Consider the following 19,891-nt stretch of genomic DNA (forward strand, 5'->3'; position numbering starts at 1 on the left):
AAGTGTGATGAGGGGAGCCACCGGCGGAGTGCAGCGTAAAATAGTGGATGTGTACGAAAATGCGCACTACGTCCACTGCTATGCACATCAGCTGAACCTCATCATGCAGCAGGCTACTTCACGCATCCCCAGGATCGGCACTTTCTTTTCCGACCTTGCAGGATTTTCTGCTTTCTTCTCCAGGTCTCCCAAGCGAACCACCGTGCTTGACGAAGTGGTTGCGCATAGACTCCCCAGAGCCTCTACAACACGGTGGAACTTCCACAGTCGCGCTGTAAACACTGTGTACGAGTACAGGGATGACCTCCTAACGTGTTTCCAGACCATCAGAGACTCTGGGAACTTTGATGCCCCGACTGTCAGAGAGGCGGGGGGCTTTGTGAGGATGCTCGAAGACGAGGCTTTCTGTTTTTCCTGGCACTGTTCCACAAGATCATGCCAAATGTGGACATGCTTTTCAGCCAGCTGCAGAAGAGGAACATCGACCCTGTCTTCATTAAAGCACTTGTCCAGAGGTTCACAGACAGCATGCTAACAATCAGGTAAATAACTATATTTACTATTGGCTGATAAAGATGTTGTTAGAAAGATGAATAGTTCACTTACAACAGTTTAAAAGCCTAAATGTGTCTGGTCATCAAAGTGAGTGATTATCATAGAGCCGTCACAATTATATTTGTTTTAGTATTTTAAAAGGAAAGAGAAGACACAATCAGACGTTGATAATAATGCAGGAAAGTACTACACAGTTTGTAATAATTATTCAGGTGTCCACCAGGTCAATTTCTAGAAGAGGCCTAGTTGTTATTGAAGATTAACTTTATTGCTAAGTGCACAGCAGAACAAAATGATGTTGCATCCCTCTCACAAATGTAATAGAAAAAGGCTTTAAAACGTAATAACATCAGTTAATTATGTACATCACAGGTTAAAAGCAGTTACTAGACATAGTTTGTGTGTATATACACACTATCTGTCTGTCTGTCTGTCTGATATATATATATATATATATATATATATATATATATATATATATAAAAGTCACTGGTTGTGTGTTGAGGGGGGAATTACAGTGAGTTAAGAAGTCTGATTGCAAGTTATCAAATTAAACTTTATTTTTTGGACCCAGGGCCTCAATTCCCTCTTTGTGTGGGGACAGCGCATCTGACGAGCAGCAACAGCCCATCAAGCGACGGAGGATGCTGGGACCAGGAGAACAACAGAGGTTGGCTATAGAGGTAAGTTGTGATGTAATTGTCAGTGTTTCCCCCTAGAACTTTTTTTCAGGCCTGGTAGTATGTAGCCAAAACCCTGAACAATCAGCACCTTGGTAATCATATACTTGAGTTGGACATAGGCATGTGTCAGTCAGGATCACTTGCATCAAAATAGCTTAATTGCAAATTAAAGCTGATGATGTATCTTTTACAGGTATGTGATACCATCCTGAGTCATGCCAAAGAGAGGTTCTCCTTCACCCAGCACCTCATCAGCGCAACACTATTGCACGGAGAGTTGTTCCCACAACACAGTGTGAAGTTCCCGATACAGCGCTTGAAACAACCGTGGAGGCGTACCCCATGTTGAACAAGGCCAAGCTCAAAACCGAACTGTCCCTCATCTATGAGAACAGTGAGTTCAAGGCTTGTAGTGGTGCAGTGCCCCTGTACCAGTTCTTCATGGAGAACAACCTTCAGAGCACTTTCACAGAGACTGCCAGCCTCCTCAAGATCCTCATCACCACACCCATGACAACTGCTGAGTCAGAAAGGTGCTTCTCTACACTGAAAAGGATCAAGACCTTCCTGAGAAACAGCATGACACAGGATCGCCTGAACGCTCTGGCCATGCTCTCCATGGAGAAGAAACTTGTCAGGGACATTCCTGACTTTAATCAAAGGGTCATTGAGAGGTTTGCCACTCAGAAGGACAGACGGGCAAAATTCCTGTACAAATAAGATGACAGACACACACACACAGAGCAGCTCTGGCCGCATGTTTCTTTGTATATAGTTGACCTTAGCATAAAAAATCCAGTTATATATGGTACTCTAGAAAGTCTTAATAGTGTCTTTGCTAATATTACTGTATATATGTTGTTTTGTATCAATTAATTGTTGCAGTTCTGGAGCACATTAACAATTAGTCACATTTAGTATGATCATAAAATACTGTATGCTATTCTTCCAGTCAAAGGTTTGAGTTCATCCACTTGATATCCATTTCTATATTATACATCCTTTTATACAGTGTAAGATTTCCTATAAACTTTATAATAATTTCATGTTATTGTCCACTTTCCACTCTGTTCTGACAGAATGCCTGTTGCGTTGCCTGTTTACTACCAATGGTGAAAAGTTCACTTTAAATGCAAATGAAAGGCTTGGGTTTGTGTAATATGTTTTTGTGTAAGAATGCCTCAACTTTTTAATATTGGCATTAAATAATTACTGAATGTTTCACTGAGCACTGCTGTCCTGCAGTTTGTGTTAAAATATATCGCGATGGTTACAGGAAAAAAAAAGTATGGCACAGCCCCACCGAGAATATTTTTCACCAGCCGCCACTGCTGTCATATTACTGTTTACTGTATGGTCATTTATAGCCTAATATAATTAGGCTAGAAATCGCCCCAACCCACTGATACACGATCAGATATTTGTCTTCCCCTAGTGCTTTAGGTTAAAACTGGCGGTATGGTAATCTGAGCCTAGATTTGTGTTCCTCGAACTCCGTCCACACACACACGCAGCAGCTTCGCGGTGGAAACTGTGGGTGTTCACGTTCGCAAGTGACATTTGGTCAGCTGACTGAGTCTTTACCAGAGACTGAAGAGGAAGCGAGACACCCCACTTGCTGTTTTGTCTGTTTTTTTTCTGGTTCAATGAAACTAAGTAGACCAGACCAAGCTGCTATTGCATTGGTGTCTATGACACACCCAGTTAAGTAAGCCGGAACTTACCTTTTTTTTCTCAATGGTAAAGTGCCAGACTGGACGGTCTTCATTTATCCACCATCTTTGGTCTCGACTCTAGGTGTGTAATGGAAAGGTGGTTACTGGACTGTCAAACACTGTCCCAATTTCTTGCTGCCTGTTGGTAGTTACAGTCTTGTTCGGTAGCGCTCTACATCCACCACGCGCCTTTGAGTCGAAGGAGTCTAGCCAGTTTGATTATTCTCTAGTCTAGTTTGGTACGGGTGAAGTTGCTCTCTGCATTGCAGCCTAGTGCTGCTGATGGAATTCAAACACATAACAATGGCGACTTCCAGCCCCAACAACACAACATCTACCAGCCACAACAGCAATAACGCAGGATCTACAGGCACACATCAACATCAATCCCAATCGCAACACATAACAACAATGAGCAGTATGCAAGGTAAGGATTGTAAAATACCAGCTTGTTAGCTAACGTTAGCGCTAGATCTTTTTTTGTGAGTGGTGTTAACGGGAGCAACCTAATGACTATGCTTACTAACTAGCTAGCTATATTGGCTAGCTAGCTCTCTACTAACTAACAGATAACTTGCTTCAGTTTTATTCACACACTACTACAAGTCAGTTAACTAGCTTGGTGTCTACAGTTAACTAGCTACCGTCAAAATCAGTTGCCCCCACACCCAAAACATTGTCTTCTAATCAAATAACGGGTTCTGATTTTGTTGTTGTTGAAATAAGTAACACCAAAACAACGTTAACTAGCCACATAGCTACCGTATGTTAGCTAGTGCATAGTTGTTAGCTAACGTTACCTAACTAGCGAGCTAAGGTTGGCTAACAAGCGGCATTGATAACTGGCCTTCTTAAATAACGAGCTAGAATATAGGAAGGCTTGTCATGATTGATCTGGATGTGGTCATGTGTTGCTTACTGTCTTTCAATGTAAAGCCAGGTTACCTCTAACTAACTAATATTAGCTAGCTATAATATGTTGCAGTTCTAAAAACAAGATCATGTTGGGAGGTTTTTTCCCCCCTCCAGACTGTTCATGTAGTTCACTGTTAAAGGGATACTTAGGATCAATCCCTTTATCTACTTCCCCAGAGTCAGATCAACTCATGAATACCATTTGTCTCTGCATCCAGTATGAAATTGAAGGAAGTTGAGGTAGTTTCGCGAGGCAATGCTAACTAGCGTTGGTCGCAATGACAGGAAATTCATGGTATCTACTAGCATGCTACTGTAGCAGTTACCGCATAGAATTCCAGTCATTGCGCTAACATTTTACATTTTAGTCATTTAGCAGACGCTCTTATCCAGAGCGACATACAGTGAGTGCATACATTTTCATACTGCCCCCCCACAACCCTGGCGTTGCAAGCGCCATGCTCTACCAACTGAGCTACAGGGGACTAACGCTAGTTATCATTGGATGCAGGGACATACATTTACAAATTGTATCCATGAGTTGATCTGACTCTGGGGAAGTAGATACATGGCTTCATTACCAAAATCCCGAAGTTTCCTAGGCCAGGCAGCTACAGTAATGTTAGCTCAGTGAAACTTGTGCCTGAGCATCTCTTACATTTCAAATACATCCACCAGCAGAAATCTGTTCAATTTCCACCCAATGCATAATTAGCTAGCTATGTTTTTACAAACAATATTTTATTTTAATTTACAGAATCCAACACCTGCTGGAGATGTCAGAGTGAAACAGGTAGCTAACGTTACTGTCAATATTACAGATTTTATAAAGATAATATATATACATTTTTGTTGATGCTTTACCAATAACTGTCATAGGTCGTTAGTTACTTTTGGATCTGGTTCTATACTTTTGCATGCCACTCTGAATCCAGGTAATACATGAAAGAAACATCTGTTATGGTCCTCTTCTGTCAGTGTCAAAGTATTGAAATTACATTTGTGATATTTTTCTTCCCTTTCCATAATGCTACTAACTTCCCATAACCCTCCTGACTTGATGCTGATCGACGGTGAGCTGTCCCAAAAATAATTTATTCAATTGTCATTGTCTCTCCCTGCCAGGAACATTTTGTGGATGCATTTAATTTTCTCTCGCACCCCTCTATTTTTATTTCTCCATTTGTAGGTTGTTATTTTTATAGGTCTACCACGATTAGCTCCACTGAATCTAACTGATCTAGGCCAAGTCATACCAAAGTTCTCGTGGTTGTTTCTGGCTATATGTGTGTGCATGTAGATGCATTACCCCCCCCTGTTTACCAGTTCACTGATGCGAGGGCAAGTTATAAAAGTTCAGTAGTTCACTCAGCAGAAAATAATTTTAGTCTGTCATGAGGCCATAGCCACACTTGTTTACACAGACATTTCAAAGTGCAGTGTTACATTTGGCAGTTTCTTTAAAAGTATAACAGAACACGACCTTCCAGATTGTAGTAATAAATATGTTTTTAACTTTTCAGTTATTGGTTGGTTTCTCTTGTAAAAGTGCATACAACATGAATGCAATTGGGTCTGTGGAATGTACCATTATAGCCTAAAGCATACAGTGGGGGAAAAAAGTATTTAGTCAGCCACCAATTGTGCAAGTTCTCCCACTTAAAAAGATGAGAGGCATGTAATTTTCATCATAGGTACACATCAACTATGACAGACAAATTGAGGAGAAAAAATCCAGAAAATCACATTGTAGGATTTTTAATGAATTTATTTGCAAATTATGGTGGAAAATAAGTATTTGGTCACCTACAAACAAGCAAGATTTCTGGCTCTCACAGACCTGTAACTTCTTCTTTAAGAGGCTCCTCTGTCCTCCACTCGTTACCTGTATTAATGGCACCTGTTTGAACTTGTTATCAGTATAAAAGACACCTGTCCACAACCTCAAACAGTCACACTCCAAACTCCACTATGGCCAAGACCAAAGAGCTGTCAAAGGACACCAGAAACAAAATTGTAGACCTGCACCAGGCTGGGAAGACTGAATCTGCAATAGGTAAGCAGCTTGGTTTGAAGAAATCAACTGTGGGAGCAATTATTAGGAAATGGAAGACATACAAGACCACTGATAATTTCCCTCGATCTGGGGCTCCACGCAAGATCTCACCCCGTGGGGTCAAAATGATCACAAGAACGGTGAGCAAAAATCCCAGAACCACACGGGGGGACCTAGTGAATGACCTGCAGAGAGCTGGGACCAAAGTAACAAAGCCTACCATCAGTAACACACTACGCCGCCAGGGACTCAAATCCTGCAGTGCCAGACGTTTCCCCCTGCTTAAGCCAGTACATGTCCAGGCCCGTCTGAAGTTTGCTAGAGTGCATTTGGATGATCCAGAAGAGGATTGGGAGAATGTCATATGGTCAGATGAAACCAAAATATAACTTTTTGGTAAAAACTCAACTCGTTGTGTTTGGAGGACAAAGAATGCTGAGTTGCATCCAAAGAACACCATACCTACTGTGAAGCATGGGGGTGGAAACATCATGCTTTGGGGCTGTTTTTCTGCAAAGTGACCAGGACGACTGATCCGTGTAAAGGAAAGAATGAATGGGGCCTTGTATCGTGTGATTTTGAGTGAAAACCTCCTTCCATCAACAAGGGCATTGAAGATGAAACGTTGCTGGGTCTTTCAGCATGACAATGATCCCAAACACACCGCCCGGGCAACGAAGGAGTGGCTTCGTAAGAAGCATTTCAAGGTCCTGGAGTGGCCTAGCCAGTCTCCAGATCTCAACCCCATAGAAAATCTTTGGAGGGAGTTGAAAGTCCGTGTTGCCCAGCGACAGCCCCAAAACATCACTGCTCTAGAGGAGATCTGCATGGAGGAATGGGCCAAAATACCAGCAGTAGTGTGTGAAAACCTTGTGAAGACTTACAGAAAACGTTTGACCTGTGTCATTGCCAACAAAGGGTATATAACAAAGTATTGAGAAACTTTTGTTATTGACCAAATACTTATTTTCCACCATAATTTGCAAATAAATTCATTAAAATCCTACAATGTGATTTTCTGGATTTTTTTTCCCTAATTTTGTCTGTCATAGTTGACGTGTACCTATGATGAAAATTACAGGCCTCTCTCATCTTTTTAAGTGGGAGAACTTGCACAATTGGTGGCTGACTAAATACTTTTTTCCCCCACTGTAGATAAGACAAGTGCAAGTGAGGTAGTTAGCACCAGGGACTTTTCAGCCAGTTGTCTGTTCAAATTGCATCATTTGGGGGGCTTACGCAAAGGAGCTTTTACATCTTCAAACTAAGTACATTTATGATTATTAACTCTTAACATGCGATATTGATAACAAGGCTGCTGCCATTTCAGCTGATAACATCTGATAAGTAGCCTAATTCTTTAGTTAAGTATTGCATGTAGGTTAGGCCTAGATAAAATATTTATTCAATTGGCCTAGTTGGTCATGTTTTAGTGTGTGTAGTTGTTGTCCACCCTTGGTATCAAACTGTGATTCGTAGACTTTTCCAGGAATTAAGCCTCATTTAGCAAAATCAAGTTGATTGAGACTTAAAATAGTTGTCAGTCAAGGTGGTGACGGGTGTTGGGAAACAGTGCTGCATCGTTGCCTGGTCTAAAAACCGAAGCTGAGAAGAACAGTATTTGTTCACCAGGTTTCTTAATAGAACTTTGTTGTTTTTTGTTTATCCAAATGAATATATTAAGTCGGTCAAACAGTAGCCTAAAAAAGGTGAAATATGAAAAAGATATGTTCTCTTCTCACCTCTAGGGTTTCAGATAAACCTGTCTGGAGCTCCCCCAAGTAAGCCAAACCTCTTTTGCTACAGTACCAACAGTTCTCAACCCTTTGTTTCCACCTGACGGTCTGATATGGGGGAGTCTGTCCTCTTTTCTCAACTAATCCAAGTGAAGTGTTGTTGGGGTCTAGTAGGTTTGTGCCGGTTTTGACAGTTTAGGCTAATAGTTGAGGCTAAACATTGATTATCCTAGCTGAGTTAAAGAGTGCAGCTTGTGTTGGTCTGTGTTTTAAGACACTTGGTCATAATATTTTAGTGATGCAAAGCAAGTAAATGAGACTTGTCCAACTGTGAGTCGTATTGATTTCAGTTTTCAGTTGTTTCCAAAAAAACAATAGTTGGCGGTAACCATCCTATATGTTTTATCTTACTATTAGTTATCACCAAACAATTTAGTTTCATCATTTTCATTTACCAAGACGTTCCAATCCATATTCGGATCATCCATCATCGACACAAGCCTAGGGCTAAGAGCTGCCATTAGCATTGGTGTGTATAGATTCACACTTTGGCTTTCAACTGATCTTCACCACTGTTCGGTTCGGCCTGAACCGATGACCTTCTACCCAAAATAGCACTATGCTGGAACTTTATTTTATCTTGACAGAAGTGTAGTCCTTTTGCTTTTGTGTTTTTAATAAACATTGTAATGGAAGCTCTACATTTTTAGTTTTAGCACTTTTAGTCAGCTTGCTACTAACAAGCAAAACTAGCTAGTAATGCTTGTGGTTTTGTCACATTGTTTTTCAAACCAGTTTTGTTTTTGAACACGCCAGTGATTTTTGGCATGAGCTGTTCTTAAACAAACACTTGCCCATTGAGACATGGAGACACTAGTATAATTTCCAGTGGCGTATGCCATTTTATTGGAGTTTGAGTAAACACATTCGTGTGGTGTTTTGGATGGAGAGAACAGAATGCATCCTTCATTTCAAGGTGAACTCGGAACAGTTTTCCTTGGGAAGCTCCTTCTCCTCTGGCAAGATAGATTTTTCAGACTGCAGTGTAGGCTGTTTTACTCTTATGTATGGTTTAGAGCCACAAGTCACATTTTGTATTATCAAAGATCCAGTTCTGTCAGATCCATGCTTTTGTTGAGTCAGAATCTCATTACACAATGTTGTCCTGTTTCACAGTCTGACTCTGGGTAGTAGCCTAGTTGAAATAAAAAAACGAAGCAAGAAATTGTCTGGTTAATTGAAATTCTCACCTACTCCCTCATTATTGCTTAAATTACCAAGCAAAATCTACTAAAACATGATAGGTGAGTGTTGGATTGTAGGTAAGCCTCCATCCTGAATAGCCATGGTATGGGATGTGAGCTAGTACTAGGCTATGGTTTAGAGCAGGTGTCTACTGAGAAGTGTATGCCTCTGCATCAACTCCAGTGAACCGGTCAAATTATACCTACCATCTGCAATGAGTCACATGTATAACCAGGACATGCCTTGTAAAAATACCTCCAGGGGATTTCTGTTCCTGGCCACTGAGGCTTAGCATAAACATGGTTTGATTGAGTACCTGTTATTAGATCTACTTGTGATTCATTTGAATTCGGTCAAGACCCGATTGTTTTGTTGACTATCCCATATAGTTCAGTATAGGTAGTATCAGCTAAAATCCCAAACTCAGTATCTATAGAAGAAATCTATATTCTCGCAGAGAAATATAAAGAGGGATGCCTTTGGTAAGAAGCAGGTCATTACTCTTACAGGCTTCGTCCCTAGATTTGGATTGCATGACTTCAGTAAATTTACTTGAATACTCTTGATACATTTACCTGTCTCCCCATTGCTTTAATGGTCTCTCATTCTGTGGTATGATATCTATTTGTTTTCATGTTGTTTTTGAGTGTGTTGGTGTTGTTTTCTGGTCCTTGTCTGGCTCTACCCCTGCCATAGATGTCTTGTGTGCAATCTGACATAATATCTGCCTCTTCCCGATCAGGTAAACGCAAAGCACTGAAGTTAAATTTTGCCAATCCCCCGATCAAACCAACAACCAGATTCACTCTGAATACAGCAGGACCCCCATTCCAGAACCCCCACATGTAAGTTGACCTCCAAACTTTGCAATGGATGTGGTTTTCTGAAGATGTACAAAATAAATAAATAAAAATAAATTGGTCATTTAGCAGACGCTCTTATCCAGAGCGACTTACAGGAGCAATTAGGGTTAAGTGCCTTGCTCAAGTGCACATCGACAGATTTTTCACCTAGTCGGCTCGGGGATTAGAACCAGCGACCTTTCGGTTACTGGCACAACGCTCTTAACCACTAAGCTACCTGCCGCCCTGATGTACAAGATGTACATGAAGCGGAATTTGCATTAGCCACAATGCAAACTCCTGCATAATGAATTGTTATGACTCTGCCCTCTAGTCTACAGTCTGCTGAGACTCTTCATCTCCAAAAGCCACACATTGTCAATGTAACATTCAGTACTGTATAGGTACCCAGGCAATCTGTCAAAGACAGGCTAAGTGAGGTTGGAATGATTTGCTGTTGTATTTCTATCTCCACCTGCTCATGGAAAACAGAGAGTAACTGAATGTAGCCTCAAGTACCTGTTTGGGCAACACCATTGTAGTGAATATGAATAAGCCCTGTGTCTTTGCCGTGTAATTAGATGATAAATAAAACATGAGCCTGCTAAGTTACCCTGGACAAGCAAATGACTGATGCTGGATAATGCAAACTGATCAAACGGATGCCAGCTAACCATCCTTTTTCAGGTGCAGTATTAGATATACTGAACAAAAATATAAACGCAACATGTAAAGTGTTGGTCCCATGTTTCATGAGCTGAAATGAGGAGTATTTCTGTCTGTAATAAAGCCCTTTTGTGGGGAAAAACTCATTGTGATTGGGTGGGCCTGGCTACTCAGTGGGTGGGCTTGGCTCTGCCCAGTCATGGGAATCCATAGATTAGGGCCTAATTTATTTATTTCAATTGACTGATTTTCCTTACATTTTTATTTTTTAGTCATTTAGCAGACGCTCTTATCCAGAGCGACTTACAGTTAGTGAGTGCATACATTATTATTTTTTCATACTGGCCCCCCGTGGGAATCGAACCCACAACCCTGGCGTTGCAAACGCCATGCTCTACATCCCTGCCGGCCATTCCCTCCCCTACCCTGGACGACGCTGGGCCAATTGTGCGCCGCCCCATGGGTCTCCCGTTCGCGGCCGGCTACGACAGAGCCTGGATTCGAACCAGGATCTCTAGTGGCACAGCTAGCACTGCGATGCAGTGCCTTAGACCACTGCGCCACTCGGGAGACTCACATGAACTGTAACTCAGCAAAATCTTTGAAATTGTTGCATGTTGCGGTAACATTTTTGTTCAGTATATGATTGAGGTGAAATTAGCTCAACTAGCAAAGATTGTGTTTCTTATCTGTCTCCCACCTATTTCTGTGGCCAGAGAGAGGCTGCGGACGCATAGTATTGAGTCGTCAGGGAAGTTGAAGACCGCCGGCGGTGATTGTGACTTCACGGCTGAGGACCTCAAGGACCTGGGGGAGATTGGGCGGGGCGCTTACGGCTCTGTCAACAAGATGGTGCACAAGCCCAGCAACCAGATAATGGCTGTCAAGGTGACTGCCCTCACTGACCTCTTATTGACTAAACTACAGGAAGTGTTCAGGGCAAGATTTATACCGGCTCATCACTACTAAAGTGGACGGGACATTTATCCTATGTCCAGTGAAGTTGTCTGGCTGAGTCTTAGGCTATATTGTGAAATGAACACTGAGTAATCGTCATAATCACCAAAGGGTAACTGACTCCAATTGCAGGATATTGTAACATGTTGCTCATGGTAAACTTCCAACAGTGAAGGCTTTTGAGGGGAGGAAGGCTCGTAATAATGGCTGGAACAGAGTAAATGGAAACCATGTGTTTGATGTTGTTGATACCTTTCCACTTATTCCACCCCAACCATTACCATGTGCCCGTCCTCCCCAATTAAGGTGCCACCAACCTCCTGTGACTTCCAACCATGGTCACAATTGAAAGCAACATGCATCTGATTGCCATGTGTGTCTCCCACAGAGGATTAGGTCAACGGTTGATGAGAAAGAACAGAAGCAGCTGCTGATGGACCTGGATGTGGTCATGAGGAGTAGTGACTGTCTCTACATAGTCCAGTTTTACGGGGCTCTTTTCAGAGAGGTGACCGTGCAAGTTTTTCACTTCTTTGTTTTGTCGATTTGATTTCTCTATACAGTAAATGCATTGGATGTAAATCAGTCGTTCTGTGTAGTTAGCAATAAGCAGTTTATTGTCTTCACGTGGGTATGTTATGTCTTGTGATTCTTTTCTTTTTCAGGGGGACTGTTGGATATGTATGGAACTTATGTCTACCTCGTTCGACAAATTCTACAAATATGTATATTGTGCTTTAGATGATGTGATTCCAGAGGAAATATTAGGCAAAATAACATTAGCTGTAAGTTTATGCATTATCTCCTTACCTAATTTACACAGATTTGACAGGAATGGTACATATTTCTATGTATTAATTTAGTTGCTATGTGTTTTCATTACAGACTGTGAAAGCACTTAACCACTTAAAAGAATACTTGAAAATAATTCACAGAGGTAAGACGACTCCAGAATGGAGGCCTTGTTCTTTACTTCCTCATTTGAGATGTGTATTTCCGTTATTACCTCACAATGCTCTATTTACTGTACCACAACAGAAGTGGCACTTCCTTTATCCAGAACTCTTAGCCTAGCTTTGTTATCTCTTCTATACGTTTCTCCTCTCAGACATCAAGCCATCCAACATCCTCCTGGACAGGAATGGCAACATTAAGCTTTGTGATTTTGGCATCAGTGGCCAGCTGGTGGACTCCATCGCAAAAACCAGAGATGCAGGGTGCAGACCATACATGGCAGTAAGTGATATATGGGGATTTCGGTGCAATTTCATTAATGGCTGAAAGACATGTGCAAGATGTACAACTAAGGCTCTTTCTAAGAATACATTTCACTTTCACACCATCCAGTACATAATTAGCATTCAATTGTTTTCGTACTTAGAGTAACTGTTAGTGGTGTTCGCCAGTTGTAAGGAGACAACACTACTGTTATTGAGGGGAGGCAGGTAGTCTAGCAGTTAAGAGTGGTTGGGCCAGTAACCGAAAGGTCGCTGGTTCGAATTCCCGAGCCGGCAAGGTGGAAAAATCTGTCATTCTGCCCTTGAGCAAGGCAGTTAACCCCCAACAACAACTGCTCCCCGGGCGCCGATGACGTGGACTCAATTTAAGGCAGCCCCCGCACCTCTCTGATTCCCATTTCCCTATTGTTGATAGTGGCATTGTTAGTGATATAATTATGGTCGCTACTGATATCTGTGCTTGTTGTCTCGTTCCTATTCTGGACTAGCTGCAGAGTAACCTCATGCCGTGTGTGTGTGTGTGACATAGTTGAAGTCATCTAGTGGAATGAGCTCATCGTGTCGTCATCACAGGGTTTATTTTCTGCCGGGGGCGGGGGTATTGCTGATGGGAGAAGGGAGCCCCGGCCCCTCCAGTTTCCATTCTAAATTTGGCACACCTCTGCCACGTGTCTACCGGAAGGCCAAGGAAGGGCTGGGTTACTTCATTCATGTCTGTCAGAATAAAGCAGTTTGGGTTGGTGCTCCCACAGCTGTGAGCTCACAGTGCAGGAATCCAAGCCACATGGCTCCAGTTTCCTGTTTCCAATAGAAAAATGGCAGCCCTGCCGGGTGCTTCTTGGCCACCCCATTGCTAATTGCTTTAGCACAATTTTTGTCTCTGTTTGGTCTAGGTATTAGAGAGGGATTGATTTCACTTCAATAGAATATTATGTACTACACTACAATTAAGTAGGCTTGATTTGGTTCATGGTATGTGGTTTAGGTGACAGTCTGGCTCTGTTCCTCTCTGGTTGTTATGATTTAGTTCATTTAGCTGGCAAGTGGCCACATGTCTGGAATATTTATTATATTGGAATATGCTCACTAATACACTGTAGTCAGCTTACTGTTGCTACTACCATTATGTACCAAAGCAAACTGTCTCTTAAATCAGCAGTTCAGTTTTTTAAATTAGGAAATACTTTACATAATTGAAAGCAATTACACATCCAAATTAAATCTGCACCGATGTTGTTTTGAGTTGATAATATACACTGAGTGTACAAAACATTAAGAACACCTTCCTAATATTGAGTTGCACCCCCCCACCTTTTGCCCTCATAACAGCCTCAATTTGTCATGGCATGTACTCTACAAGGTGTCAAAAGCGTTCCACAGGGATGCTGGGTTTGCCCATGTTGACTCCAATGCTTCTCACAGTTGTCAAGTTGGCTGGATGACCTTTGGGTGGTGGACCATTCTTGATACACACTGTTAACTGTTGAGCGTGAAAAACCCAGCAGCGTTGCAATTCTTGACACAAACCGGTGCGCCTGCCACCTACTACCATACCCCGTTCAAAGACACTTAAATATTTTGTTTTTCCCATTCACCCTTTGAATGGCACACATATACAATCCATGTCTCAATTGTCTCAAGGCTTTAAAATCCTTCTTTAACCTGTCTCCTCCCCTTCATCTACACTGATTGAAGTGGATTTAACAAGTGACATCAATAAGGGATCATTGCTTTCACCTGGTCAGTCTCATGGAAAGAGCAGGTGTTCTTAATATTTTGTGCACTCAGTGTAGTAGGTCTGAGTAGCTGGGTTGTTTTGAGTTAATAACAGGTCTGAGGAGCTGTGAACTGTGTCCTAGGTGAGAGCTGGGCAACCAGATCTTTTTCAGTCTTGGCAGATGTGAGCTGGTGCTGTAGCCACTATGCCATAAAACACATCAGTGCTGCAGTCAGAGCAGTCTGTCCCACTGCTGTGTGGGTGACATCATCATCTAATTCTGGTGCATGAATGAATGGGCCAGAGGAGAGGAGGTGCTCCCTCCACTCAGCAGCATGGCTGGTAGAAGTCTGCTGCTGATGACCTTGGCACTGTTTGGAACCACTACATTGCCTTGTCTTGTTTATGTCTGGAGGTGAGGTCATACATGAAGTAACTGGCTGAGGTGGTTATTATGTAAGGCATGTAGAACCAGGCAATGAGGACATGGACAGGGTTTTCAGTAGGGCTGTCCCAGACTAAAAAAGATCAGTCGACCAAGATTAGTATTTTATTTCGACCATTCTATTGGACTAAATGTGTTTGATTAAAATCAACTATATGTACTGAGCTTGTCTGGTGCTTTTAAGCACAGTTTGATTAAATAATTAAGACCAACAAATGACTAGAGGGAGCCAGTGATCAAGATGGCCTAACCAGAAGAAAAAAACCTGTTCCCGACCCTCCTCCCGCTGCTGCTGGCCTTGGTGGATTCTGCGTGTGTAGCATATGTGGTGAGCTCTGCAAACGTGTCCACTCTGACAATGAGAATGGTAAACAACTATAATTATAATAATATATTGAATACATTAACAGAAATTACCGTAACCAAACATTGTAGATTCGACATTATGGGAATTAATGGTAAATGTAGGCTACTACTGGTGATATGTAATGGGGAATTAATAGACACTAATAATTAAAGGGCAAACAATTCACACAATTAAGTTATGAAACAATGAACACGCACGAAATGGTAGGAGGGCGCGCATTCTGGAGAGAGACGTGCCTTGTGCATCTTACTAAAGATTATGGATATACTGACAAGGTACAAAAAAAACGCACCTGCTGGCGGGAGACAGATTTTCCGCCGAGTTGGGCCTCTCTTCCTCTCTGATCGTAGCCACACTCCCCTTCTTCTAGGACCGTGTCAGCCCCGCGTCCTCCTCAATGGATTAGTCCACTCAGACAGGCGCAAATCATACAGGTGTGACATAAAATAAATAAATACGTATTTGCGACTGCTCTACTAAAAACATCTTGGTCGACCAACAGCCTATCAACTAAACAATCGACCAGTTGACTAAATGGGGTCAGCCCTTAGGTGTATGTTGTATTCTGTTGAATAGACAGAATTGAGTGCCTATGATAATTAATGCACTCAATAATACAGTCCTCACCATATGTATTTGGACAGTGAATCTATTCACTAGTGATGTTTAGGTTTGATACCGGAGCTCCGAGGCAAATCGCTAAGCAGCTAACTTCGAAGCAGTGTGCGGATGCGAGAAGTATGCCATCCATGATGTCCGAACATCGTTTGATCATGTGCTTTTTCAAACCGTGTGTCGCAAAATGCGAGATCCCACTGGGTTCCGGTGCTTTCTTCAAATCTAAGCTGCTTTCAAACACCGACTTCTACTGTACATCGTACTTCCAACTGTAGTTTTGTACATGTAGTTTCACCTTAAAGTAGTTTAGGAGGTAGAGTAGGGAAATATGGAACATACAGTGGCGGGAGGGTATGAGGTCGAATACCATTGAAGACACTATTTAGAAAATTATTTTATGTGAAATCACACTTTCTGCACTGTTGTTCAAATAATTTGTTTTATTTTGTATAGTATAAGTTTCTGTCTTAAGCATCCCAAATAATGCCATAGATTCCGTTTTTGAAAAATAGTAAACTTGAAGGGCAATAAAGGGAAGTATGATGTAAGATGTGAACTTGGTATTCCAACTGATCATAGGCTACTAAATCCAACGATTTACCGTTGCGGCACAGAATTTTGATGAAAACAGTGGAGAAAGAAATATTATCTGATAATCACACGGCTATTTATTGCAGACCAGCAGATGTCACTAATGAACATTGTGAACAGATAATGAAGCTCTGAGTAATGAACAAATACTTGTGATTTCTTCAAATGGGGGAAGTAGATACATAAAGTGCTTTTATTTCTAAAGGATAAAACAGATAAGTATGAAAATACACTCATATATGGTGTAATTTTAACACTCGCTTCATAGTCATAATTTGATTCAAATCCAAAATACTGGAGTATAGAGCCAAAATAAGATGAGCTTCACTGTCCAAATGCATATGGTGAGGACTGTATACTGTATACACACTTGAGTGTCTCACAAGTCTCCATTTGGATTGTTTTGCCAAGTTGTCTATTTTGAACATTATTTTATTTGTACTTAATTTTAGTTTTTCTCTTTAAAGGCCCATCTATGATATCACTATGATGAATTGTAACATGTTTTCCATGTCTCGTCCACAGCCTGAGAGAATAGACCCCAGTGCCTCCAGACAAGGCTATGACGTCCGATCAGACGTATGGAGTTTGGGGATCACACTGGTGGGTCCTCAACCCTCTTGTCCACTTTGTCTTTAACATTCAAAAAGCTATTTGAAGATACACTGAATGTTAAAACCACAAGATAGTATATTCTTCTTAAAGTGTTTTTGTAATATTGTAAATCTTTCAAAGTAACTGTAGACTCACCATGTTGTCTTTGTGTTTTTTTTGCAGTATGAGCTGGCGACCGGACGGTTTCCCTACCCAAAGTGGAACAGTGTGTTTGACCAGTTGACACAGGTGGTGAAGGGAGAACCTCCACAGCTTACCAACTCAGAAGACAGGCAGTTCTCCCCCAAATTCATCAACTTTGTCAATCTGTGGTAAAGGACAAAGAGACAGCTTCTGCTGGCACTGCTTCAATGTTATTTTCACGGTGATATAATATAAGTTGAAGTACATTGAATCACTGCAGAGCAATATTGTCAATGTAAACTACTGCATGCTTTTGCAGTATTCACCAACAAATAACAAAAATATGTGAATTTCACAAGGTAATACCTCTGCATTTTTTGCATGAGACATCCTCTGGATTTGATGTCCCCCTGGTGGACAAAACATGTAATGTCTCAGTTTTAAGCGTCTCAAAGAGAACCATGATGTAGTTTAGTGTATTGCAGAGCAGAATTGTAATTATTTATTCGCTTTCCCCCCTTTAGCCTTACAAAGGATGAGTCAAAAAGGCCAAAGTACAAAGAGCTTCTGGTAAGTATGTACATCCTGTGTGGCTCAGTTGGTAGAGAATGGCACTTGCAGTTCTAGGTTCAATTCCCACGGTATGGGGGGAAGGTATGAAAATGTATGCATACGAGCGTCTGCTAAATGACTAAATATTAATTAATGTAATTGTATTACATGCAGAGATATACTTATCACCTCTACATATTATTACATGTTAAAACATGCTCCTTCTGTTTCTGTCTCTTCAATACAGAAACATGCTTTCATACTGATGTATGAGGAGCGCTCAGTGGATGTTGCCAGTTACGTCTGCAGAATCCTGGATCAGATGCCTACTTCTCCCAGCTCCCCCATGTACGTCGACTGACTGTAGAACAAGTAGAAACGGAAGCCTGGAACAACAACAACAAAACAATGGCCTAAAGATTTTCTTCATCCCATACTGCAGTGTTAAACTAAGACAGGAAATGGACAAACTAAAACACCACGTGTACTAAGACTGGTGTTCAGTCACGTCTGTATGATATCAACATTCACACACTTCTCTATCTCTCCTACACAAACACACTTACATGTAAGTACACTAGTAACTGAATGAATATACCATGGTCTTGGTTCATCTCGATGTGAGACGTCATCTCTAATGTGGATACAGTACGGTGATTTAAAATCTGGAAATGTATTTATAGTGTTTAATCACTTGTGGAATATATGATTTGGAGATACTGGAATCATGCTCTTTGTGAATCTTCCCACCTCTTCCATGTATGTGACTTTAAACATTGTGTTTGGTATCTTAAATGAAACATTGCTTCTTAGGGTGTAAAGCAATTTAAAAGGTAACAGCATTGATGGACAGGATCATGTGGCCTCCATCCAATGTTGTGAGGGTGCTGCCGTCACTGAGCAATGGTCTTTGTGCTGATATATAAATAAAAAGAGAGAAATAAATAATTGTGCTTTGAGAGACATTTAGTTACTCTGCATCTATGTGAGCTCAGGTTAATCCATTCTGATGTAGGAAGGCAAGCATCCACACAAACAAACACACTCACTGGCTCTCTCAGCCATGGCATATGCAACACTTTCTCTTTAAAAGCTAAGCTGTATGTATGTATGGTGCTGTTGATCTGTAATTATTCATAATGCCATCTTGTATCCCTGTATAGAGCCACACATTTATCTGTAATGAAATTGCCTACTGTTCTGATTACAGCTGGATGTTGCTACCGTTCTAATGCACCTGACCGGCCCCTAATGATTTCAGCTGATATGCCAGTATTTGTTTCTTAAATGCATGGCACCTGAACGGTGTTCTGACTGTGATTGATTGACTCCTATAATATTCACAATGTACACAGAATCTAGAGGTTTCATACACAGTGTAGTTCACTTTTTTGGGGGGGATTACTGGATATAATGGAAACTTAGTTGACTGCTGGTAAAATACTGGTACAGTAGTAAACTATTTATTTATTATTAAATTGGCTGGATATCATTGCATACAACATGCATTCAAATGTTTGCAGTTTTACTGTAGAACATTAAAATTAGAATATCTTGCTGGGCAGAATGTGTAAAATCTTTAATGACCTGAGGATATTAAAATAAGCTTATGAAATATAAGGATGATGATTTAATTTTAATGATGTATCACATTTTTTATTTTATCTTTCATCTATCTGAAAATAAGAGTGTACATTTTGAGCTTGGTGTCACAGAAAAATGTAAGAACTATCCAACAAATAAAACATGTACAGGGATTTGCCTTATTAGTGTTCATGCAGAGTAACTCTGGCAAGTGGCAATGGAGCATTTTGAAACACATTATGTAAGACCTTATTTACTAGTTTGCTCTATCGCTTTTGTAATCAATGATTTAGTCCATTCCTTCAGGTCAGGATAATTGCTGCACAATAAGGGAAAGTGATGGCCTGTAAGTCTGAAAGCACAATATGAAGAAACATTTAAATATGAAAAAGATTGATATGCAAAGAAATAGCAATGTCAATATTGCATTAATTAATAGCTTATTTCAGGGGTCATGGGGTACGAGCTAGCAGGATAAATGGTCAAATAAGACAAATAGCCCAAAATGGTGTCCCTCTCTTTTCACAAGCCAGCGTGAAGAGTCTGTAGCCCTAGAAATACGACTCCAAATTCATGATATCAATAATGAACATTTACATTTGGATATTGTATTTTAAATTAAATAATATATATATATATATATATATATATATATATATATATATATATAT

The 19,891-nt window shown here is 40.9% G+C and overlaps 1 protein-coding gene across 4 annotated transcripts; it reads left to right on the forward strand.

Annotated features, from left to right (window-relative positions):
* The first annotated feature begins 3,033 nt into the window (after positions 1-3,033).
* On the forward strand, positions 3,034-19,393 carry LOC121556829 (dual specificity mitogen-activated protein kinase kinase 4). Of its 4 annotated transcripts, XM_045215508.1 has the most exons (13): positions 3,035-3,380; positions 4,626-4,661; positions 7,673-7,705; positions 9,648-9,750; positions 11,130-11,301; positions 11,759-11,878; positions 12,036-12,155; positions 12,256-12,307; positions 12,479-12,606; positions 16,872-16,949; positions 17,124-17,272; positions 17,609-17,654; positions 17,884-19,393. In XM_045215508.1, the coding sequence occupies exons 1-13, from the start codon at positions 3,236-3,238 to the stop codon at positions 17,995-17,997; spliced, it is 1,296 nt and encodes a 431-aa protein (XP_045071443.1). In that variant the 5' UTR covers positions 3,035-3,235; the 3' UTR covers positions 17,998-19,393. The 4 variants fall into 4 exon arrangements, with proteins under 4 accessions (XP_045071445.1, XP_045071443.1, XP_045071444.1 ...); XM_045215510.1 differs by lacking the exon at positions 7,673-7,705 and having other exon boundaries at positions 3,034-3,380; positions 9,660-9,750; XM_045215509.1 differs by lacking the exon at positions 7,673-7,705.
* The last annotated feature ends 498 nt before the right edge of the window (positions 19,394-19,891 follow it).

This window comes from Coregonus clupeaformis, unplaced genomic scaffold (genome assembly GCF_020615455.1).
Source record: "Coregonus clupeaformis isolate EN_2021a unplaced genomic scaffold, ASM2061545v1 scaf0461, whole genome shotgun sequence".
In the NCBI taxonomy this organism is placed as follows: domain Eukaryota; kingdom Metazoa; phylum Chordata; class Actinopteri; order Salmoniformes; family Salmonidae; genus Coregonus; species Coregonus clupeaformis.

Excerpts from the sequence above, each read along its gene's own strand:
- LOC121556829 (XM_045215508.1), top strand. The coding sequence starts at position 3,236 with ATGGAATTCAAACACATAACAATGGCGACTTCCAGCCCCAACAACACA. Across the intron at positions 7,706-9,647 it reads CCTGTCTGGAGCTCCCCCAA|GTAAACGCAAAGCACTGAAG; the intron begins GTAAGCCAAACC and ends CTTCCCGATCAG. Across the intron at positions 17,273-17,608 it reads ATCAACTTTGTCAATCTGTG|CCTTACAAAGGATGAGTCAA; the intron begins GTAAAGGACAAA and ends TCCCCCCTTTAG.